Genomic DNA, 10,963 nt, shown 5'->3' on the forward strand with positions numbered 1-10,963 from the left:
ATAACCTTGTTAAAAAGTTAATCCTACGTTGATTCTAATAACTTGTAGATTCTTTTTAATATTCTACATATACTATTATGTCACTTGTAAATAGTTTTTTTTTTTTTTTTTTTTTTTTTGTGAGACAAGAGTCTTGCTCTGTCACCCACACTGGAGTGCTAGAGTTCAATGGTGAGATCACAGCTCACTGCAGTCTTGAATTCCTAGGCTCAAGATATCCTCCTGCTTCAGCTTCCTGTGTAGCTGGGACCACAGGCATGTGCCAGCACACCTGGCTAACTTATTTTTCATAAAGACAGGGGTCTCACTATGTTAGGCTGGTCTCGAACTCCTGGGTTCAAGTGATCCTTATGTATCAGCCTCCCAAAGTGCTGGGATTACAGGTATGAGCCACCACACTTGGCCTTCTTTCTTTTCTTTCCAATCCATTTGTTTTTTATTTCTTTTTCTTGCTTTATTGCACTAGCCAAGATTTCCAGTGCTGAACAGGAGTGATGACAGTGGGCATCCTTGTCTTTCTCCCAATCTCAGAGGGAAAAGTATCAGTGCATTTGTAGATATTCTTTATCAGAGCAGCTTCCTTTTTAGAAGCTTGTGTTTTTGTTTTGTTTGTTTTTTCATGAGCGAGTGTTGAACTTTTTATCTGAGTTTTCCAAATACTTTTTCCATTGAGTTTTTTACTTTAACCATCATATTGCCAAAAGTCTGCATTTGTTATTTCCTCTGAATTCTCACAGGTAGTGCCTGGTTTCCTTTTATTTTGGTGATCTTGGTTCATTCGAATATGCAGGAAATCTGGGGATCTAAATCCAGAATGATTCAGAGAGCTGGAGGAAGGGGGCTGCCCTGGCTTAACTTGGCTCATTCCCAGGCCAACACCTCACCGTGCTCCATGTCCCCACTGCTGCCACCCTTAGTATCTCTTTTCCCCCTTATTGGCCACATCCAGGCTGTCAGCAGTGAGTCCTGTGGTCAGTCTTCGAAATGCGCAGGGCTGGGCTGTCGGGTGCGTCAGCGCCCATCGCGTGCACTCTGGGCTGCTGTGTCCTGCTGCAGATGCTCAGCAGCTGTGGCCCTGGGGTAGGGGGGTGGGCGCTGGGCAAGGTGCTGAATTGAACCGCCCCCTTGCATGCCAGCTCTGTGACCAAAACTGTTCTCTCCTCTCCTCCTCGCTGCCCGCCGGCCCCTCTGTCTGCAACCGCCTGCTGGCCTCTGCATGGCAGAAGTCCTCCAGCTCTGCATCCTCTGAGGCCTCGGAAACCTGCCAGTCCGTTAGCGAGTGCAGCTCCCCCACCTCGGTCAGTGCTCCCAGCCCGGCCCCAGGATAGTCACCAGCTGCCCCTCCTATCCGTGCCCTCTCCACCTGGTGCCATTACCACACAGAGGGCCTGGGTTCAGCCAGGGGTGCGTGCACACAGCACCTGTCCCCAAGAGACAAGCCGCCTGGCCACCTCCTACAGTCACTGCCCACACAGCCACATCTTACCCCTGGGCCTGGTGGGACTGAGGGGCCACGGTCACACTCCATGTTCTGCCCTTGGCTGTGACTGTGAACCAGAGGCCCTTCATAGCCCTGGACACCGTGAGCCTCAGCCACAGTGAGGGGCCCCCGGGCTGTAGATGGTAGGGCCAAGGGTCCCCCTGACCTGCCACACCCTCCCTGCAGGACTGGTCCAAGGTTGGCTCCCACGAGCAGCCCTCAGGTGCCACTCTGCAACGGAGGAAGGACCGAGTGGAGCTCCTGAGAGACACAGAGCCAGGCCCTGCCAGTGGGGGCACCCTGGGCCCCAGCGGGGAAGAGGCACCACGACCCCGGATGTCCCCTGCCACCATCGCGGCCAAGGTAGGCTGGCCAGGGCCCCCCTTCACGCCCAGGTTAGTCCCAGGAGGCCCAGCCAGTGGCCTCAGGGCCAGCTCCAACCACCTGGCAGGGCTGCCTGGAGTTTGGGCAGAGGGGATTGGGGGCACAAGGCTTCAGCCTGCACTTTCCCACCCTCAGCACAGCGAGGAGGTGTCCCCCGCAGCCAGTGACCTGGCCATGGTGCTGACGCGCGGCCTGAGCCTGGAGCACCAGAAGAGCAGCCGGGACTCGCTGCAGTACTCCAGCGGCTACAGCACGCAGACCACCACGCCCTCCTGCTCTGAGGACACCATCCCCTCCCAAGGCAGGCCTGCGGGGCTGGGGTGGGACCAGGGATGGCTGGGACTTCGCCATCCAGGAGGGCCCCGTCCTTCCCCCTCTGTGCTCACCCTGGTGGGCTGGGGGCAAGGAACCACCTGGGCCCCCGGCCTTACTGCGTCCCATGCCCCCAGGCTCCGACTACGACTGCTACTCTGTGAATGGGGATGCAGACAGCGAGGGCCCGCCTGAGTTTGACAAGTCATCCACCATCCCGCGCAACAGCAACATCGCCCAGAACTACCGCCGCCTGATCCAGACCAAGCGCCCAGCCTCCACTGCTGGGCTGCCCACCGCGGGGCTGCCCACGGCCACTGGCCTGCCCTCGGGCGCACCCCCTGGCGTGGCCACCATCCGCCGCACGCCCTCCACCAAGCCTACCGTGCGCCGCGCCCTGTCCAGCGCTGGCCCCATCCCCATCCGGCCGCCCATCGTCCCTGTGAAGACGCCCACGGTGCCTGACTCACCCAGCTACATGGGGCCCACACGGGCAGGCAGCGAGGAGTGCGTCTTCTACACCGACGAGACCGCCTCACCCCTGGCACCGGACCTTGCCAAGGCCTCCCCAAAGAGGCTCAGTCTGCCCAACACAGCCTGGGGCAGCCCATCCCCAGAGGCAGCCGGGTACCCCGGGGCAGGTGCCGAGGACGAGCAGCAGCAGCTGGCGGCCAACCGGCACAGTCTGGTGGAGAAGCTGGGGGAGCTGGTGGCGGGTGCCCACGCACTGGGCGAGGGCCAGTTCCCCTTCCCCACTGCTCTGTCGGCCACCCCCACGGAGGAGACACCCACCCCGCCCCCAGCCGCCACCAGCGACCCCCCGGCCGAAGACATGCTGGTGGCCATCCGGCGTGGGGTCCGGCTCCGCAGGACCGTCACCAACGACAGGTCGGCGCCCCGCATCTTATGATGGCACCACCCTCCCCATCCTCTCGGGCCCCAGTGCGAGCAGGTGGCCTGGTCTGTGAGCCACAGGCACTCAAAGCAAAGGCCCAGCCAGGAGAGAGGACAGAACCAGGGCAGAGGCCATGCCACTTTACAGAAAGAGACACCTCACTTGGATTCCAGCATTTAAACGAGAAGTGACTTCTTAGCAAGCCTGGCCGGGACGGAGCCTGCAGGCCTGGGCCTGGTTCGGGGTCTGTTTTATGCTCTTCTGTCCCTCCTCTTCCTCCTCTCGGGCCCTGCCTCTTCCATACCCGTGAGCACCAGGGCCAGGGCCAGGGCCCCGCCCACAGCAGAGGGGCTGGGCTGGCCTCCCTCTCACCATCCCGGCCTCTCCCAGGGCTGGTCCTGCCTCAGCTCCTCCTGGAATGCTGGCCCCCTCTCCCCTGCCTGAGCCCCCCTCCTCCCCTCTTGCCTTCTCTCTGCCTCTCCCAGGCCTCTATCTCCGGGAAGCAGAGCGGCTGTGGAGGGCAGGTGCGTGCTGGGCTGGATGTCTGCTGGGGGCTGGGGGCCAGGGCAGCAGGTTGGAGTTGGGCAGCCAGGCCCTCCCGTGTGGGAAAGGAGTTTCAGGGCCCACGCCAAGTCTCAGGGAGGAAACCAGGGGCTGCCTGGGGAGTCCCGGGGGCCCTGTGGTGGCTCCCACCCCTCGCCTCCCCAACCCCGTGAGGCTGGCTGGAGGGGGCCAGGGCAGTTCCTTGGAAACTAGGGCAGCAGGGTTAGGAGGCCGGAGGCCCTAGGGTCACCGGCCAGCCACACAGGCACCGTTTTCAGATGTTCACTTCTCATTGGGTACATCAATCCTTTAACTTTGGGGTCACAGTTTCAGCCACCTTTGGAAGGAGGGGACTGGAGCAGTAGGAGGTGTGGGGTCATTTTATGAATATAATAAAATGGAGCTGGCTGTGGACGAGGGCTGTGTGTGGGGGTGAGGGGATGATACAGGGTGGGTGTCTGGGAGCACCTGGGGGACAGCCCCCCCCCCGTGGCCTGGTGGTCCTATGGCAGGAGGAGAAGGGGGGGGACTTGGCTCCCCCAGAGCCCTGGGAAAGCTACTGTTCTCTCTGGCGTCTTGAGCGTAGCCAAAATAGGGTTGGGAGGCTCCCGGCCTGTCTGCTGTGGTCTGAGCCAGCTGCAAGCCCAGGTAGGGGAGCGAGTCTGGGAAGATTGGCTTTGACTCTCTGTTGCCAGAGGAGATGCCATCCCAGGACGGCCCCCACTGTAGTCCAGGCTTGCGCTGGCAGCGGGGGCAGGGGGAGGGGCAAAGCTGCCCCCACCCCACGCACCAAGTCACGCCAAGTCTCAGCAGGTAAAAGCACGTGAGCCTAAGGCAAGCGGAGGAAGTCCTGGTGGCCCCGCAGGTCAGGAGGGAAAGCAGGGCTCGGAGGGCATTGTGGCCCCAGGGCAGGGTCCTACCTGGGGGTCAGGAGCACCTTGGTCTTGATGGAGTGGAGCTGGGTCTGAGCCTCCCAGGCTTGAGCTCCTGGAAGTTCTTGTGCGGTGAGTTGGGACCCCGGCAGGGCAGCTCCTGGGTAAGTCTGGGCACCAAGCAGGCCCTGATGTGCACGGAGTCTCATCAGAGAGAGCTGATGGAGAATGGTCCCTGTAAGTCACTAGGTCCAACAATTGCCTGGCCGAGCACTCAACCCGTGGAGCTCAGGCCAACATCAGGGCCCCTGTTTTAGGGGCCAGGAGAGCAGGTGACCAGTGTGGGGAGTCTTGGGTGGAATTTCTGCCGCACATTCTCCCCAGGGCTGCAGGGGTCTGCTGAGGCAGGGCGGTGGAGCAGGATTCAGGATGTGGTGGGAATAGTGTGAGGGGCAGTGGGTGGGCAGGCCTGGGCTTCAGAGGTCCTGATGGGAAAGGAGGCAGGGGCTTCCCAGAGAGGGGGGCTCGTGTGGCACAGCCCCCACCAACTCCGCCGTGTCCCTCCCCTGCAAGCCCTGGGGGCTGTACATACTCTACCCCATCCCCTTGTCCATCCTGAGACCACCCCTGCCGCCCTTGCATCGACGTAGCGACCACCTCGTAGGCCCACCCACCTCGGGATCCGAGCCAACCATCCCACATCACAAACTTTGGTTTGGGGGAGTTTACGTTTGTTTAATTTCTCATTTTGTACAGAGAAATATTCTTTTCAAAAGCGTCTTTTGACTGAAGTAACTTTCCTGGTGCTGTTAACTCGTTCCTTTTCTTAATTTATTCCCCTACCCCAGGCAGCCCTCCTGGTTCCTACTCACCCTTCCCCCCCTCCCCTACCCTCCATCCCATACGAACCATTTTGTTGCTTTTCTTTCTGTCAGATTTTGGAAAAATTCTCTTCTCCTCCCCGCCCCCTCCACACCATCCTCCCCCTGATTTAAATAGTCACTGCTACAAGTAACAGATGCACTGTGAAGATTCCAGTATTAATAAAGGTGTACTGTAATTAACACCCCTGCCTCTGCCTGGCTGCTTTCCCGCCCCATCCCCACACCTCACCTTTCCTACCCCAGATCCCAGCTGCAGGGGGCCAGGCTGGGGGCTCCCGGAGGATCTCAGATCTCCATGTGGGGGCCAGGGCCAGACCTGGGTCTCTGAAATGCCCCACAGGTGTCCCTGCTAGGGGCTGCCTGGGGGCAGCCAGATGGAGGGAGGGAGGGAGGATGGCAAGGGTCAAGGCGAGGGGATCAGCCCAACACCGCCTCCCCCAACCCAGGCTTACAGAGGCCCCTGGGCTAGGCAGATCCGGAACTCCATCCTTGGCATCCTTCTCATTCCACATCCCTTGGGCAGGCTCCATCCACTCCGAATCCACACCCTCAGCCCCGCCCCCATTGACTTCCTGTGCTTGGCCACCTCCCATCCCCTCCAGGTTCACCCCTGAAGATGCAAAGCAAAGCAAACCAAAGGAAGCGGGGTGTTTAATAGAAAAAAGAAACTGGAAGAGCATCCTCTATGGCTAGATGTGGCACTTGGCACCGCCCTCTGCCCCTAGCTCCCCAGTCTGCCAGGCTGGGGGGTCCTAAAATGGCCACGTGCTGCCTGTCTCCCTGCAACCCACGGCTGTGGCCTCACTGCTGCGGGCCACAGGAGGCTTAGCACCCCCTTCAGGAGGGGGACAGTGAGGGCAGCGCCAGGAGGGGCCAGGAGCTGTGTCCCCATCCACCTTCAGGTCCCCAGGTCCCCTCCACTCCAGGTGAGGCCATGGCAGCTATGGAAGGCAGGAAGCTGAGCCCTGCTGTGGCGCAGAATCCCCCCAAAGGAAAAACCCCCTTCCCTGGGGTCCTCTCCCAAGGGGGGTCTCACCACCACCCCTCGAAGTCTCAGGTCCAGTTGAACTCCTGTGGGAGCTGGTCTGGCTGCCCCTATCTGCAGTCACCATCCAGAGTGCTCAGGGCAAGAGGCCCTCGCCCTGTGCCCTGACCGGCCTCGCCAAGCCTGTGGAGTGAGGCGGGGAGCTGTGGGACCACGGGGGCGGAGGGTACAGCTGGGTGGCCGCATATTGCAATGAGGGCTCTGGGCAGTAAGACTGAGGACTTGGCACCTCACAGTCCTGCCAGTTTAGGATGGAGCTTTGTTTACCTGCAAGGGGTAGGAAAAAAAAAAAAAAAGACTGCAGCAGTGTTCAAGACCACCGTCCCCACCAAACCAAGCCACGTGTGCTGGTCCCCCACCCTACCCAGGGCCCATCCTGGCTTCCAGAAATGGCTTGTAGCCCTGGGGAGCGGAAGATATGCCCGGGAGAATGCCGGCCCTGCCAGCTGGCCTAGGCCCAGATGCCCAACCTCCCGCCTCCAGGCCCCATCCCCTGAGAGCTCCTTACAGCAGGAGCAGTACAGCAGCTCCATGACCCGGAAGCAGTTGTCCAGCAGGGCTTTGGGCCGCACCAGCTTCAGGTTCGGCCCTGGGGCATTCAGGAGGGACAACACGGATTCCACCTTGGGGCTGACCTCCACATCCTGGAAAGGAGGAAACCATCAGGAGCGGCGGCGAGATGGGGCCGCACCCCAGGAGAGCCGTGAGCGCTGTCCAGTCACCTGGAGCTGCCCAAACCCCAGAAGAAGGACCAGACATCCTGTGACTATGAGCCTGGATAGCTATTTCTCACCATCTTCTTCCTGTGGGCGTGGGGAGGGTCCCAGATGCCACCTCTCACCCATGCACAGCTCAGAGGCTTTGCTTTTTTTCCATCCTTAGAAAAATGAGTAAAGGGCTTAGGCCAAGACAGTGAGGAAAGTGGGGTATCTCGCGCCCAGGCACGGCCACCCACCACTGCATGAGGACCCCCTGACCTGGGGGAAACTGTCCCTCAGGAAGGAAACACCTCCATCAACTCCAAGGAACAAGAGAAGGCCCTCAGAGGGACACTGAGGCTTAAGTCACATACACAGGGCAGGGTGTCCAGCTCCAAGCTGGTGTGGTTTCTCTCCACGATACGCAACAACAGGGTCATGTGGGGTGTACCGTGGCACCGAGGGAAGGAAGTCCCTGAACAGGAGGTCAGGGCCACTGCAGAAAGCATCGTGGGAAACGTGGGGGTGATCTTCTGGAAGGGGGCGACCACCCAGGCAGCATGTCCTGGGCCAAATTGTCCCTCTCCTCCCCCAAAAATCTGTGTCTTCATCCTATCCCTTGGTACCTGTGAATGTGACCATATTTGGAAAAACGCTCTTTGCAGAGGTAATTAAGTTCAGTATCTTAGAAGGACATCATCCTGGATTTCGAGTGGGCTCTAAATCCAATGCCTGATGTCCTTGTAAGAGAAAGGTCACAGAGACAAGGAAACACAGGGCAGAAAGCCATGAAAAGACCGAGACGGCCAGACACCGTGGTTCAACCTGTAATCCCAGCACTTCGGGAGGCGGAGAGAGGCATATCACTTGAGGCCAGGAGTTCAAGCCCAGCCTAATCAACATGGCAAAACCCCGTCTCTACTAAAAATACAGGCGTGGTGACGGGCATCTGTAATCCCAGCTACTTGGGAGGCTGAGGCAGGAGAATTGCTTGAACCTGGGAGATAGAGGTTGCAGTGAGCCGAGATTGCACCACTGCACTGCAGCCTGGGCGACAGAGTGAGACTCCGTCTCAGGAAAAAAAAAAAAAGCCACCACAGAGGCCAGGTAGGGTGGCTCATGCCTGTAATCCCAGGACTTTGGGAGGCTGAGGCAGGAAGATCCCTTGAAGCCAGGGGTTCAAGACCAGCCTCGGCAACATAGCGAGACCCCATCTCTAAAATAATAAATAAAATGAAATGAAATAAAAAAGAAAAAGCCACCAAGGAGATCAAGGAGTCTCCTGACTTTGTAGGAATTGAGAGCCTCCCCACCAGTCTCGTCCCAGGAAAGCTCCAGGCAGCTGCAAAAACAGGTGCTGGTCCCTAAGCCCTTTCACCATCGGAAGCTCACAGTTGGCCTGGGAAGTTCTGCCCACAGGCTGGGCCTTGTCAGCAGCTGGCTGGGCTGGGCAGCAGGTGGGTCCCCGGGACAGGTGTGCATCAGAGTCCTGAGGAGGGCTGGTGGGGACGGGGAGAGGCCCCATAGCACACACGGCCCACGTGGGTCATCTTGCCACCTTCCTTTTTACTACGACTGAGGCATTTTAGAGGACAATATCCCTGAGGCCTCAGAGCAATTTCTCTGAGCAGGGCGGGGATGGGGGACCTCTTTTTTATTTTTAATTAACTAAAGTCCATAATTTACATTAGCGTTCACACTCTGTGTTGTACAGTTCTGTGGGTTGTGACAAATGCATGATGTCATGTATACACCGTGAACGTATTATACAGCATCCTTTTTTTTTTTTTTTTTTGAGATGGAGTTTTTCACTCTTGTCGCCCAGGCTGGAATGCAATGGTGCGATCTCAGCTCACTGCAACCTCTGCCTCCCAGGTTCAAGCGATTCTCCCCCCTCAGCCTCCCAAGTAGCTGGGATTACAGGTGCCCGCCACCAGGCCTGGCTAATTTTTTTATTTTTAGTAGAGATGGGGTTTCACCATTTGGCCAGGCTGGTCTTGAACTCCTGACCTCAGGTGATCCACCCATCTCGGCCTCCCAAAGTGCTGGGATTACAGGCATGAGCCACTGCTCCAAGCCTGCAGCGTTTTACTGCCCTAAACATTCCCTGTGCTCCATCCATTCTTCCCCTCTCCCCCTACCCTGCCTCCAGGACCCTCGTGTTGCAGAAACAAAGAGGGTACGATGACTTGCCCAGGATCCAGACGGAGAGAGGCAGAGCCTAGAACAGAGTCTCAGAGGCATCGCCTGTCCCCGGAGCCCAGCTGTCATGGCCACCACGGCCACCTCTTCCTTCCGCAGGCCTCTTTGCCTGCACCCCTCCCCCACTTCTCCCATGCCCCTCGGCTTGTGCCCATCTTTCCGTGTGTTCATCCTTTCCCTCACCAGCCCTTGGCCACACCTCATAGATTCATACACGCGCATGCTCACACACACACATGAACACACGTGTGCACACACATGAGCCCCGCCTGCCACCCTTCCTCACGACTCACCATGAGGCCCTTCTGGACATTCAGCAGCAGCGTCTGCACCTCCTGCAGGTACTTCCAGGACGGGTGGCCGTCGAGCAGCACGTCCTGCACCGACTCAGTGGCACTGAGACTCACCAAGACCCACAGATACCGCAGCTCCCGCTCGCTCACCCGGGCCCTCTGCTGCGGAGACAGAGAAGTCACTGCAACCCCGGAGACACAGGCCTCTGGGCTCTGACCAATCTGACCAGCCCCTCACCAGGAACTTGCCCCTGCACAGGGAGCAGACACGGGCTGTGCACTGCGGACAGTGAACAAACGTGTGCCTGGGCCAAGGGCCAGCCTGCTCTTGGGGCTGAGGAGAGGCCTCAGGCCAGCAGCACCACCTGCCAATGCCAGCGCGCCTCTGAAGCTGGGCCCACCGGATGTTGCAGGAGGCAGGGTCCCCCCAGCCCAGGAAGGGATTCTTACCAGCCTGGTGACATTGGCGATTCTGAACACCCCCTCGTAAGGCACACTGATCTTGTAGTTGATGGGGAAGTAGTGTTTCTAGAGAGGCACAGGAACAAACTATGAGGCCAGAAGTAGAGATGGCCAGCAGGCTCCCCAGCCTCCCAAGTGATCTTTTTTAAGAGTTAGTATCACTCTGTCACCCAGTCTGGAGTGCAGGGGCAGGATCATGGCTCCCTGAAGCCTCGACCTCCCAGGCTCAAGCAATCCTCCCACCTCAGCCTCCCAAGTAGGTGGGACTACAGGTGTGTGCCACCACGCCCAGACAATTTTTTTTTTTTATTTTTTGTAGAGATGGGGATTCGTCATGTTGCCCAGGCTGGTCTTGAACTCCTGGGCTCAAGCAATCCTCCCGCCTCAGCCTCCCAAAGTGCTGGGGTTATAGGCATGAGCCACCACGCCCGGCCTCCAGATGAATTTTGATGTAGAAGGAGAGAACTCAGGGCCCAGCCTTTTGATGGTAGAGGTGGTCCTGTGCAGAGAAGTCTGCCTGGCTCCTAACTGGGAAAAAAACAACTCACTTTCCTCTGGGACACAGGGAGGGCGAAACAAAATACGCAGCTCCTATTAAGGCAGAAGTTTCACGCTCAAGAGTGAGGGCGTGCTACTTCAAGAAAAACATACTATTTTGTGGGTGAGAATCTTTTTTTTTTTTTTGAGACGGAGCCTGTATCTGTCGCCCAGGCTGGAGTGCAGTGGTGTGATCTCGACTCACTGCAACCTCTGCCTCCCGGGTTCACTCCATTCTCCTGCCGAGTAGCTGGGACTACAGGCGCCCGCCACAACGCCCGGCTAATTTTTTGTGTTTTTGGTAGAGACGGGGTTTCACCGGGTTAGCCAGGATGGTCTCGATCTCCTGATCTCGT

At 58.4% G+C, this 10,963-nt stretch overlaps 2 protein-coding genes across 3 annotated transcripts in view; one reads left to right on the forward strand and one right to left on the reverse strand.

Moving 5' to 3' along the window:
• Positions 1 to 3,298, forward strand: part of MTSS1L (metastasis suppressor 1-like) — a 30,532-nt gene extending 27,234 nt beyond the window's left edge. Inside the window, exons 8-12 of the mRNA XM_011976821.1 lie at positions 1,224 to 1,302; positions 1,509 to 1,582; positions 1,667 to 1,843; positions 2,000 to 2,165; positions 2,314 to 3,298. Coding sequence (XP_011832211.1) covers positions 1,224 to 1,302; positions 1,509 to 1,582; positions 1,667 to 1,843; positions 2,000 to 2,165; positions 2,314 to 3,086 — 1,269 coding nt within the window. The 3' untranslated portion in view covers positions 3,087 to 3,298. The remainder of the gene's footprint in view (positions 1 to 1,223; positions 1,303 to 1,508; positions 1,583 to 1,666; positions 1,844 to 1,999; positions 2,166 to 2,313) is intronic.
• A 2,705-nt stretch (positions 3,299 to 6,003) lies between these two features.
• IL34 (interleukin 34) overlaps positions 6,004 to 10,963 on the reverse strand; it is a 71,830-nt gene continuing 66,870 nt past the window's right edge. The window contains exons 4-7 of one of the 2 annotated variants that reach the window (XM_011976770.1): positions 10,059 to 10,136; positions 9,609 to 9,767; positions 6,924 to 7,059; positions 6,004 to 6,682 (exon numbers count right to left, since the gene is read on the reverse strand). In XM_011976770.1, coding sequence (XP_011832160.1) covers positions 6,492 to 6,682; positions 6,924 to 7,059; positions 9,609 to 9,767; positions 10,059 to 10,136 — 564 coding nt within the window. In that variant the 3' untranslated portion in view covers positions 6,004 to 6,491. Of the gene's footprint in view, positions 6,683 to 6,923; positions 7,060 to 9,608; positions 9,771 to 10,058; positions 10,137 to 10,963 lie in introns of both variants that reach the window. The other variant, XM_011976769.1, reaches the window with a different exon arrangement.

This window comes from Mandrillus leucophaeus, unplaced genomic scaffold, assembly GCF_000951045.1.
Source record: "Mandrillus leucophaeus isolate KB7577 unplaced genomic scaffold, Mleu.le_1.0 Scaffold17, whole genome shotgun sequence".
NCBI classification, from domain to species: Eukaryota; Metazoa; Chordata; class Mammalia; order Primates; family Cercopithecidae; genus Mandrillus; species Mandrillus leucophaeus.